The sequence below is a fragment of the Beta vulgaris genome, chromosome 5, assembly GCF_026745355.1.
Source record: "Beta vulgaris subsp. vulgaris cultivar EL10 chromosome 5, EL10.2, whole genome shotgun sequence".
Taxonomy (NCBI): Eukaryota; Viridiplantae; Streptophyta; class Magnoliopsida; order Caryophyllales; family Amaranthaceae; genus Beta; species Beta vulgaris.
The window spans coordinates 20,524,205-20,537,435 of record NC_079206.1 but is presented as its reverse complement, the minus strand read 5'-3'; the positions used below and the strand labels follow the sequence as shown (position 1 = coordinate 20,537,435).

Genomic DNA, 13,231 nt, shown 5'->3' with positions numbered 1-13,231 from the left:
AAAAAGTTCATATTAGGAGATTTTTCTTTAGAGGATTAGGTAGAAATATGTTTAATGACTTTTTTGGCTCTAATAATAATACTGCACATATGCACTAAAATGTCTATAAATGTCATTTTACACAAACAAATGGCAATAAGCTTTTAGTAATCAGTTAATTTTTACCAAACACATTTATAAAAAAAGTTGTCAAATTAACAGTCAAATCTGCTGAACAAAAAGTTAAAATTCTAACAACAAACTCTAATAACAACTCAATTCTAAACTCTATTTGCCAAACAAGACCTATATATATGTACCTGAATATTCTTACTTACCTCCTGAAAACAAAAGGCCATAGATGAAAGAAGAAGAGCATAAAGTGTTAATTACCAAGTCCTAGGCCGGTGTTGTCCGGTTGACATTCTCAAATAATGCAAAAGAAGTAATATTGTGCTCAATCACGATCTCTTATAAAGTTATCAGCGTAGTTCAAAAAATCATATGCATTTTCTTTCAATCTATAAGGTATTAAGGTATTACTCCGTATAGTTTTTTTTTTTTTGACAGGGGTATGCTTCATATACTTAACTATAATAACTGTGATAACAAAGAAAGCCAATTAAATACCCGCTTAAAAAAGAAAGAAACAAAAATCCAAGTAACATCAAAGTTTGGAAGGTAGTAAGTTTGCCAATTGTTTCCTGAGCATCTTCCCTGTAGCTGATTTTGGTATTGACTTCATAAACACCACTTCTCTCACTTTCTTGTGTGGAGCTACCTGCAACAAACATAATTACATAATTGATTAACATGTTTTCTAGTATTTTTGGTAGTCAGTTGAGAATAATGTTAACGACAATGCATTAATATACTTCATCCATTCTGAAATAAGTAAAACACTTCTCTAAAAAAGCTCACGCGTAAGAGAAAAGTGTTTCATTTATTTTAGAACAAAGGTAGTATAATTTTGTAGAGAAGATCTCCGATCAATTTTTACAATGGATATTGACATGAGATTTGCTTCATCAAACTACCAATGATCATTGATAGATAATGTATGGAGAATATTTACCACATAGGTTTAGAATATATCAAAAAAAAAATCTACAAAATATATACTAAACCTATGTGGAGAATTTTTCCATATATTCTCTATTAAAGTCATTACAGTTGCCACCATTTATTATGGCCTACCAAATAGAGGTTACTGTTAACATAATGCTTGGCATTACAATGCAATTTTTCTTTTTGCTCTTTACAGTACTATGGAAGCTAGAGTTTTTAAGTTTGAGATTAACCGTGTCTGCGACATATTTGATAATTTCATCTCTAGACAGCAAGCTTCCTGGCCTCCTGACGACAAACGCCACTGGTACCTCCCCAGCTTCTTCATCAGCAGAACTGAAAACAATTTTTATTTTTATTTTGGACAAGAAAACACAATAAAGTTATGAACATAACATTCAGATGATTAGTTTTGTTATGAATAATGTGTGAAATCCTGTTACCAGGCAGTTACTATTACTAATGGAAAATTATTTCCTATACCACATTTTACGAATCACGTCAAACACCTTTGGTTGAGGGAATAATAGCAAGAAATGTAAGATACATGGCAAACACATAGTACATGATGTTGAAGCAGAGAATGTAGTATGGCAAGAACTGATACTCAAAATTCAACAATCATATTCAAATTATTGCAGATATATCCTAGACTCTTAATTTATCTAAGTAATATTTTGTATACTTACGCTGACATGGAGAATGCTACATCTATCCATTAGAGAGACTATTAGAAAAACAATTTTTGTTGCTAATTAGTTGAGCATTAATGTCCATCGCTAGTGAGTTATTTACCCCCTTGGTTAGATTAAGCTTTTTCCCCTTTTGACGTGGATATCATGCTTGAAACTTACCGACTTTGCAAAATTCGCTTAAATGAAACGTACTTACTCAAAAATATGTACGTAAACCTATGTCAAACTCTAGTAAGGGGTGTCTGATTCACTAATTGCATTAATGATTTCAATTGATATGTTATTATGAGAAACAATCCGGAATCATCTACTTAGATGAAACCTACTACTTACTCAAAAATATGAGCAACAGTAGTTAAGTTATCAGAAATTACCCAATTACGGCAACATCAAGTATTTCAGGATGGGATATCAGCAGAGCTTCTAAATCAGCAGGGGCAATCTGCAAATATAATTTCTATAAAATTAAGACTAAACATTGACAGGAAAATTTTACTGATGTGAAGATTGGAGTTTACAGCACATACTTGGAAACCTTTATACTTGATGATATCCTTCAACCGGTCAATTATGTAAAGATAACCATCATGGTCAAAATATGCTATGTCCCCAGTATGCAGCCAGCCATCCTCTTCAATTGTTAGCCTTGTCGCCTCTTGACTATTGTGATATCCTGTCAATTAGACCAGCTTAAGCTAGTGATGATGCTTTGAGTAAGGATAATACTTGTTTCTGCATAATCAGAACTAATTAAAGGTATACCAGGTTCAAAAGGCCAAAGAACAGCATTGCATGTTACATGAAGCATAGACCAACATTACCACAATCTCCAAATAGGTTCTTTTGGGGGTGAATATCCTCTTCCCAGTTCCCTCTACACTTAAGGACCCTAACCTGATAAGTTGGACTAGATTGACTTGTGAGAGGTGCTCGTCCATTAAGGTTTTTCTCCTTTACATATCAAATAAAAAGTATACAACATCTGGCAGACTCATGCAGGACACTGATGTCCCGTCAGACTCTATTTCTTCTATGAAAAATTTCCATGTATTTGGTGTAAAATAAATTGTCAAAAATCTATACTATCCATGTCATACTGTTGAGAATCTGACACAGGTACATGGGATTAAATGCTGAGTCTGAGTACGAGAAACCGACCATATGATACTTTATACACGTAAACATGAAGCGCAATCAAGTTTTGAGCTAATTTGCTTATCATATCAATTTCTGAAAAACAACCAAATGAGGAGTTTCACCTTTCATAACACCAGGTCCACGCAGCAAGAGTTCTCCAGCCTTTCCAGGCGGCATGCATGAACCAGTACTACAATTTACCACTTTTGCTTCTGTATTTGGAGCCAAGAGACCTACTGAAGTATACTTGGGATTGTGGCCTACAACATTGAACCCACGGGTTCCTACTGCTGCTGACTCAGTCAAGCCATACCCCTGCAAATGTTCTTAATCAAATTATACTTGACAAGTTTACTAGCATGTGAAAAACATATACAGGGTTTTATTCTTTAAGCAAATTTTGGGCAAATTTGGTATCAACACCACAAACTATGGCGCGGGTGCAACCAGCGCCACCAACTTTGACTAGTAGCCAAAACACCACAAACTATTGGCCCGTGTGCAGTGAGTGTCATAAATGAGATGAAACTAACTTTTCTGGACACATGTTCACGTGAAAAAATAGGATAAATGAAAGAAAAAAGGGAAAAATGGGGAAAAAGATTAACATGGGATTCCCCGCCATCTGCAAGAAAAGTTAACTCCAGTGTCACTTATAAGTTATAACACTCGTTGGGGTTTTGGTTACTACTCAAAGTTGGTAGTATTGGGTGCACCCGCACCATTGTCTGTGGTGTTGAGGCAAATTTCTGCCCAAAATTTATCCCAAACATCAAATTTTTTTCTAACAACCTAAACTTGCTGCCAGGATAACTAGACTATTCAAACTGATAACTAGACCTGCCAACAAGTTGGTCAAATAATCTTGGGTTCCAATTGAATTGATTTCATATTAGAGCATGAGAGGTTCAGTCCGGTTTAAGTCAATTTCAAATAACAATAACTACAAGAAACTCAATAATAACTTAATCAACCACCCCCATCACTGTCAAATCAAGAGGTACGCACCTCAACCTGAATAGTAAAACTGCTAACTAAATTAGCGGTTTTACTATTTATGTTAGAGGTCTTGTCCAAAACCTGTTATCGGCTAATACTTTCTCTTGAGAACGAGGAGTAACGTATTTCTAATTGTTATAACTTATAATAACAGGGATTTTGGGAAGAAACTTGGGGAATAATAGGGAGGGTTTGAAAAAATTGGTACGGGATGCAAGTGTTTTAAGTGTATTATAAGTTATAACAGTAAGAAATTATGAGTTTCACCTCGAACACACAAAACAACTAAAGAACAAAATAAACTGAGTTCATATAATGTCACCTTAGTAAGGGTACCTGAATGAAGTCAACACTAGGAACGATCTCCAAAAAATCTGCAATAACTTTAGAGGTAATTGGGGCAGCACCACAAGAAACCTGCTTCAAACTGCACAATCCACTGACATTTCCAACACTATCTAGGCTCTTTGCTTTTGTTGTCAATGCTGCCAAAAGTGGTGGAACAACAGGAAAATGAGTAACCTTATACTTCTCAATCACTTTCACAACCTCATTTATGTCATATTTTTTCATCACAACCACACTAGTACCCAAGGAAAGCAGACCAAACCCAAAAAGTGCAAGTCCATATATATGAAACATTGGCAAAACAGCCAAGTAAACATTTTTGTGGCTCATCATTTCTTTGTATTGTGAAGCTTCAAATCTTACAAATAACTCCACCATTGCAATGAAATTCCTGTGAGTAAGCATAACACCTTTACTAGCACCACTAGTACCAGAAGAATACATTATTGCTGCAGTATCATCTTGGTTAATTTTAGGCCTTGGAAATGAATAACTCCTAACTTTTTTACCAAAAATGAGCCTAGAAAAGTCTGGGTATTTCTGGGTTTCTTCACCAATGACATTTTCAGGCACTTGAATGATATTAAGGCCTAAAGATGACAACTTTTCTACATTTTCACCAATAGTAAAAGCCATAGTTGCATGACAACCAAGTGTTTGTTTTTTTACCTCAGAGAAAGAAGACAGAGGATTCATTGGTGTAACAATGCCACCCAAATAAAGAACACCCAGAAAAATTAATGGCAAATATATAGAATTGGGCAGCAGAATCAAAGCTACATCACCCTGAGAAAAACCCATTTCATGAAGGCCAAAAGATATGGATTTAACAAGAGAAAAGAGGTGAGAAAAAGGGATTGAATACCCAGATGAAGAATCAATGAGAACAGAGGTGCCATTGTTGGTGTAAGAAAAGATGTGGGTAACAACATCAAGAAATGGGTTTTCTGGGAGTTGAATTTTGGGGTTTTTACTGCTGTAAATTCCTGTTTCTGGGTTGTAACAAGAGTCATGCACATCTGGGTTTTTCTTGTTTTCATGGCTGCTAGTGCTAGTTATGGTTTCTGCCATTTTTGTCGACAAAAATTTTGGAGGAAAGTGAGAATTTTTTGAGTGTTTTCTAAGACTTATTATTTGATACCCAAGAAAGTGCACTCATCTGATATTTATACTCAAAAGTCACTTTTATTGTATTGTACATTCTCGTTGAAGAATGTGTTAGTTTTTCTAAAAGTAGCACAAGTGGAAGTTTAGTATAATGTTGCGGGAGATTCACCCCTGCGCCCTGCCTATCTTCAGCAAATTTGACACGACGGTTGGTTAATTTGTCTATCTTGTTTATTAGTAGTAACAAATTTCTGAAAGAGTCCAAATGAATCTCATAAATAAAAACAAGTCTAAGTGAATGAGTAACTAAAATTTCATGAGTATGCCATGTTAAACTTGTGTTGATTATATTTTCCAATTGTAATATTTTCAATTTTTATGAGATTTGGATGATTATACTATGGTCATATTTGTAGCGCTGATTAACATATCAGGTCAGGTTTGGATTCGGGTTCGGGTAGGCTAGAAACAGGTTGGTATCCTTGAACTTGGACCTGATTTGTTTGCTTAAACGAGTTTAAGATTGAAACATGAACCTGATCTGTGGCAGATCAGGTCAACCCCGACCTAATCTGCCCAACCTGATTTTTGACCCTTTTTCTCATTAAAAAAATTGACACATTAATTAAACATTTACTGTAAAATTAGTAACCAGAATTTTAGATATGCAAAATCAAACATTAATAATAACTATTAAGTTTGGGTTTTCAATATCACCCACATAAGTGTTAAATACACACAAAAAGCTAAAAACAATATACTAAGTTCTAAGTTGTTACAAACCAAAGTTTAGACCAAAATGCCATTAGTTAGCAATCTGTTACAATAAACAGCAGCAAACACCCTCTTAGAGTATGAATGAAGAGAGTTGTGGACTTCCAACAATAGGACTTGGAGATGGACTTGGAGATGGACAGGGAGTATCATCAGCTTCTTCTACTTTTAAGCTCATTATTATGTGGTCACATAATTCCTCCATGAGGTTCCAGTTTTGCTACAAAGCAAGTCAATAAAAGAATTAGTATATATTATTCATTTATTATATGAGAGATTATAGTACAAAGAAACTAAACAAACTCTTACCATCTCCAAAAGTCCAATCTCTAAGACATATTATAGCCTCCACAGTTTTCGGCTTCAAAAGAACTTCTATAACAATCCAAAACACGCCCACCAGTACTGAATGCAGACGCTGAGGCCATTGTTGACATGGAAATCACTAGGAAGTCCTTGGCCATCTTTGCAACTATGGGATACCGAACTTCATGGGTCCTCCAATAACTCACAATATCAATGTTACTTGAATGAGGCATCAAGCTCCTCAAGGTATAAAACCAAACCAGACTTGACTGTTTCACTATGTTGCTCGTTGGAGAATTCATCAAAATCCTTCAAGAGTAAAAAAAAAGAAAAGAATCAAGTAGAAGAAGATAAATAAAAAAATCAGAAAAAAGAAGAAGTAAGAATCAAACTTACAATCATGATTTTATCAGATGTGCCATCACAAGTAGCTTGAGCAAATCGACATCTAGCAACATTGTTGGTTGCTGCTGAAATTGATGACATAGCATAGCCATCATACAAGTGTTGAAACCTGGCCTTAACCTTGAATAACTCACTCTCATAATCAGCACCAAACCCATAAACTTTGTTTAAAGCTCCATTTTATAAATTGCATCTTAAAACGAGGATCTAATACCACAACAACTGCCATGATAGTGCTGAACTCCGACCAATATTTCCCAAACTTTTCAAACATCCTTGTTGCCATTCTTTGCATGAAATTATTAGAACTAGCCATTTCATTCAACAACAATCTCACTATCAGAACATTAGGGAAGCACAAATAAGCAGTTATGTATTTCGAACAAGAATATGCAACTGTGACTTCATAAAAAAACTTTCAAGAACTTGAATATGTTTTCAACCCTCACCCTCTCTTCCATAGATGGATAATGAATATAATTACCATCAACTTTCTTAAAATGATTAAAAGCTTTTTATAGTATAAAGCACTCTCTAGCATCAAATATGTGGAATTCCATCTAGTGGGCATATCTTGCTTCAATCCTTAAGAACTCTCTAATTCCACATGTGCAATACAACTCAAAAATCATTGTTTTCGTGCTTGAGATACTTAACAATACTTAACACTCTCCTTCACCTTAAGAACAGCCTCACCTTAACAATACTAGATTCAAGATATGAGCACAACATCTAACGTGGAAAAATTTCCCCCACAAAACAAGTCAAGTTCACCTTTAGATTTTCAGCAAAACATCATTAGAAGAACCATCATCTAAGGTAATAGATAAAATTTTCTTTTGGATCCCCCAACCCTTCAACATACTACAAACTTGATCACACAAGTGAACTGATAAGTTATTTTTATATATAGTTTTTAGGTGCATTTAGGTTGTATTTTAGAACATTTAGTTTCATATTTAGGTTCATTATTGCATTATATTATTAAGTTATGCTTTTCTACTCTTATTCGGTATGTTTTCTTATTTTTGATGAATTTCAAGCATTGATGACGTATTTGGAGTATGATTAGCTAAACTTGAGGATTAGGAGCACTTGGAAAGGAGTTACAATGCATGAGGATCGTATGGATATGTAATAGCACGAGTTTGAGCAAAAACGAAGCAAAAAATCATTAGAAGAAATATGAAAAAGGCGTCACGTCTACTCGTCTGATCATAACTTTTGATGTGCTTATTATAATTGAATGATTACATCAGATTTGGAAACTATACTTGAAGATCTTTCCAACGATAGGTGGCACGCCCAGAGGAGACTTCTAGTCAAGGAGTTATGCCTTTCGGAAGATTGCACTGTTTCTACTAGAATCTGCCACGTGCACGGGTACGCACGGATAACTAATCGGCCCATTAATGATTTACTTAAGAATTTCATTATCTTGTAAATTACTTTCCTAGTCATATTAGGTGAATATTATTTAGATAGGTTTTCATTCTTTCTCTCTCCTCCCTCTCACGTTATTTTTTAGGTTTTAGGTTTTAGTTTTCTCTCATCTCTTTTTCTCTCTAGTTTTTAGAAAACCTTAGTTTTTATTCTTCTTCGTTAATTCATGAGTTTCATTAGTTTCTTTCCTTGATTTCTTTGATTATGCTTTTCTTGGTAGATTTAGATTTCATATTTATTTCATGATAGAGTAGTTTTTATTTCTAGGGTTTGGGAATCCATGTTTATATGATGTGATTATAGATTGATATTTATTCTTGGTTTGATTAGTTATTGATTTCTCTAATTGATAAGTGTTTTATTGTTAATCTTGCAATTTGATCAATTGTTTGATTAAATGTTGTTAATATCGAGTCATATATCGAAAGATAGTACTCTTTAGAGGCTTACCTACAACTAGCAAATCTGATTATGTTGAGCGACCGTACTAGCATATGTTGATTTGAGAGCGTTAATGCTTGACCAAGGACGATTAACCTGTGCTCTAGATATCTGATTGATTGAACTATTGATGATATTTTGATAGATTATAGTTATAAACATGGTGAACCATTACCCTAGCAATTAGTAGATGTTGGTATGAGGTGTAGGATGAGCATCCTACACCAGCTCCAAAACGCAAGGCAAGTAAAATGAAACGCACCATTCAACATGCAAAAAGTAATTGACTTGGCAGCCAATGTACATTCCCATTACATCCAGTGTACATGTCGAAAATTCAAAAAGTAACTGATTTGACAGTTACTGTTCACCAATTAATAACTGATTTGATGTCAACCACCATCATTTCCCCCCCCATATACTGTTCACCACTCCTCTCTTTTCCACACTCAACCTCCTTGTACATTCTTGGCTTCGTGGTTGTTCATTAACAAAATCAAAATGTACAATTACAGCCCCCCAGCTGAAGGTAACCCAATTCCTGAAGCTGATATCAAGTGAGTAATTTGCAATCTTTGTACACTGGTGTATTGATGTTTGTTCACTAATGAAATTCAATATGTATAATTACAGTCCCATACCTCATAGTGCTCCAGGTGCCACAATTCAAAGTGATGAAATTCAATATGTTCACTAGATACGAGTCAATGTACAATATTGTTTTATTGAATATTCATTGGTTATGACTCAATGTACAATGTTATAGCAAGATTAAATAAGGATAAATCACAATGTACACTGATGGTCATTACTTTGATCACTGAAAATCCCCAAATGTACACTCGTATATTATTGTACACCAAACCATATGCATTGGTACATTAAAAAAATTATTTCAGCAAATAAATTAGAGAGAAAGATAGTGAATGAGTGAGTGATGAGAGAGAAAGAGGTGACCCACTTTCAAAAATACTGCCAAAAGCCAGCCAAATTTTGGCTCCCCTAAAACCATCAAACGACATCGTTTTGGGCAAGGTGTAGGATGCTCATCCTACACCTCGGTGCAGGATCTAATTTGCGTTACCCTAGATCCCTTTTAATTTGATTTTCGTAATTTGATTAGTTTAGAACTTTAATTCAAATATATGTGATCTTGTTTAGTTTCTCTATACTCCCTCTGTATTTTTTTATCTTTCCTACTTTGACTTTGCACGTTTACCAATGCACTTATTCTACATTAAATATCTCTCATTACATATTAGTAAAAATTATAATGATTGAATATTATAAAGTACTCATTGAGACGAATCAAACAAGACCCCACATGACTATATTTTTTCTTATATATTGAGAAAAATTTAAAAGATTCTCTCTAATTGTGAATAGTGTCAAGATTCTAAGTGAGAAAGATAAAAAAATACAGATGGAGTACCTTATAAACTAGATAAAACGACCATCTCTATGTGGATTCGACCCCACTTACCCTACTACATTGTTAGAAGGTTTTGCAGGAATTAACTTTGACGGGTGTGCGACAACCTATCAAATTTTTGCGCCGTTGCGGGGGAGACGGTATAGTTTTATTTAGTTTTTATTGTTGGTGAGACTAAATTGTGTGTGTGTGTGTGTGTGTGTATATATATATATATATATATATCTTTTTTTTTTGTATCATGGAGTCATGCTATTTTGATGATGGAGATAATTATTTTGCTAGGCAACATAGTAATAATTATTGGGATTCTCATGTTTACAGTTTTCATGCATCATATCAAAATCCTCCCAATTTTTGCATGAGTTCTCCTGAATTACCTCATATGTTCAGTGGACCCCATGTACATGTTAGTAATTCTAAAGCAATTTTTTCTTTTCCTCAGTATAAGAATGAAGTGTTTTTGAAGTATTATCATAGACTTGGTGATTTTATTGGTCCTAAATTATGGAATTTAATTGTGGGATACGTGCCTAGTGATTTATGAGGGGTTAAATGAAGAAACTAGGATGGTGGTAGAATTTATGTGTAATGGAGGATTTCTATTCCAATCATCTGATTATTGTTGGGATTTAATTGTGTGGTTGGCTATGGATACTTATGAGTGGGAGATGTCTTCATTTGCTCTTCCACCCCAAACTTACATCACACCACCCCCTTATTGTTCTAATTGTCAGTCTACTTCTCATGATTTTTCTTCATGTGATGTGACATTAGTAGATGGTTTTGACCCCTCTTCCCAATTTGAATGTCAATCTACTCAGAATTCTAGCCCCAATCTGTTTATTTATGATGATAATGAGGGGTGGATAATAAATGAGAGCTATTGTGATGATGAAAAGATTGAAAAACGCCTAATGTGATGGATGTTTCGCAGGAGGAAGAATTCATAGTTGAAACTTCCTCTCTGGAGGAAAGTCAAGTTGAGCTTGAGGTGATTTATGAGTCTTTATCGGTACCACCTACTATTTTTGAGTCTCATGTTCCATTCTCTCAAAAACTTGATCTTATTCCTTCTTCCCCTATATTATATCCTCCATCGTTCCTTCTTTCTCCCCTTTTGAATGACTTTCATGATTATGTAAATAAACTACAGTTAGTTTCTTTTCCTTCTTTTGAGTCATGTAAAAAGACTAACAATTTTTCTTTTACTTCTTCTTGTAAATATAATTTTTCCTTTGATTTCTCTTTTTGTAGTTTTACTAATTATTTATTACTAACTTTTTCCATTTTTCCTTTCTATTCTTATATAATATGCTCTGAGATGTTTGCAGGAACATATGATAAGCTTCTTAGAGCATTGAACTACTATGAGTGATCTACTAGTCTTAAACGGTCATGCAAGACCTTAAATTTGCGCTTCTCGGGAGGCAATCCGAGCATTAACTTATTTTCTCTCTTTTCTTGTTTACTTTTTATTATGATTTTTGTTTTTGTTTCTTTTTTTTGAGTGACTTTGCTCACTTTGACGTATTTTTTTTGTATGTTTGTTGTAGGTGAATCGAAATTAAGAAAAATTAGAAAAAAAGTTGCCAAGTCTTGACGGGCAAGGAGAGAAAAATCAGAAAACAAACATTTACCCAGCCTAGCGCAATAGACTCTCTGCTAGGCCCGCTGGCCTGCCAGCGCTCGCTAGCGTGCCATCGCTCGCTGGCCTGCCAGCGCTCGCTGGCCTGCCACCGCTTGCTGGTTGCTGTTCAGGTTTTAACAAAAATAAATAAATTTGAGGAGAAGACGTAGCACGCACGTCGAGAGAGAAAGAGGAACGACAGCCTGCCGCACAACCATCCCTTCTCCGACGAACTGTCGTCCTCACCATAATCCGTCACTGACACCTGTACGTGCAACCCTCTCGTATACTTTCTCACCAGCCAGCGCGACACCACCATTGTACAACTGCCCCTTTCCTCCTCTTCGCGTCTGCTGCTCTCCCTCCTTTCTCTTCTCTGCCCACGCCTGGTCCTTCGAACCACCGACCCATTCTGTCCACCGCACCGACCCAGACCAATGGCCTCTTCTCCTCCTAGCCTCCGCCCCTGCCACCGGAATGTTTGCCGCCATCCTGCTTTCCGTCCAATACCGCGCCACATAGCACCACAACATACAGTCCATGTCTCCGCCCTCATCTGCACCCACAAACTTTTGACCGCGCGCCCAACCATTGCACCACCAGACCACATCACCTTCTTCGACACACCAGCCACCATCCCCCAACCCTCATCTCCTATTTCACACACCTTTTGCCTTATGTTCTTTCCTTGTGTCTCCTTATTCTTTCATTTCTTCCTTTTATTTTATTTTTATTTTTTTGTATAAATCTGATTTTTCTCTTTTTGATTTTCATTTTAACATTACCTTTTTTTTCCGATGAACTTTTAGTTTTTTTCATTGTTGTTGTAGGATTCTCTCAAGGAGGTATCAATCCCAATTGGTCCAAGTTCACCTTTGTGGAGTATTATGACATGATTTTTACACATATTTGACTCTTCTCCCTAATTAATTGGGCCGTAAGCATTTTTTCGCACGTGTACCTGTTGTTTATGTCCCTTCCGAATTTTTGCTTGGATTTTTGTTTGGACGTCATCTTGTTGAGAATTCTTTTTGAACACATTGATTGACTTATTGGATTGTCGGAATTTGTGTGTGGTTTTTGTGGTGTTGTGACTTTTGGTGGGCGACTTTGGTGATTTGGTGATCCAGGGGTTGACTTTCGCTCATTTTCTAAACTGGTTTATGCAGTGAGGACACTACAAATTCTAGCTTGGGGGAGGAATATTCTATCCTTTATTGCTTTCTAGTATAGATTTCATTGCTTTCGTAGGATGTTGCACGGTTTGTACTGCTTATTAGAAGTGGAAGTTTACGTGTAACCAAAAAAATTGTACTGCTTTCTTATTTACATTAGCATATTTCATCTCATATTAGATTTCATCTCATTTTAGTTGCATCTATAGGACTACTGCTAAAACTTTTTGAGAACCATATTGATATTTTACTACATTTGTTAAGTGCACCTTGTTCATGATACTTCATAGCA

The 13,231-nt window shown here is 35.4% G+C and overlaps 1 protein-coding gene across 1 annotated transcript; it reads right to left on the bottom strand.

Moving 5' to 3' along the window:
• Positions 1 to 448: 448 nt before the first annotated feature.
• Positions 449 to 5,517, bottom strand: LOC104893057 (4-coumarate--CoA ligase-like 6). The gene is made up of 6 exons (XM_010679112.4): positions 4,215 to 5,517; positions 3,002 to 3,194; positions 2,270 to 2,415; positions 2,117 to 2,184; positions 1,281 to 1,383; positions 449 to 760 (listed from the first exon to the last, which is right to left on the bottom strand). The coding sequence occupies exons 1-6, from the start codon at positions 5,295 to 5,297 to the stop codon at positions 647 to 649; spliced, it is 1,707 nt and encodes a 568-aa protein (XP_010677414.1). The 5' UTR covers positions 5,298 to 5,517; the 3' UTR covers positions 449 to 646.
• Positions 5,518 to 13,231: the final 7,714 nt, after the last annotated feature.

Coding starts and splice junctions, on each gene's coding strand:
- LOC104893057 (XM_010679112.4), bottom strand. CDS start 5,297: ATGGCAGAAACCATAACTAGCACTAGCAGCCATGAAAACAAGAAAAAC. Junction 3,195..4,214: donor CTAGTGTTGACTTCATTCAG/GTACCCTTACTA, acceptor GAACATTTGCAG/GGGTATGGCTTGACTGAGTC. Junction 1,384..2,116: donor CTTGATGTTGCCGTAATTGG/GTAATTTCTGAT, acceptor AATTGTTTTCAG/TTCTGCTGATGAAGAAGCTG.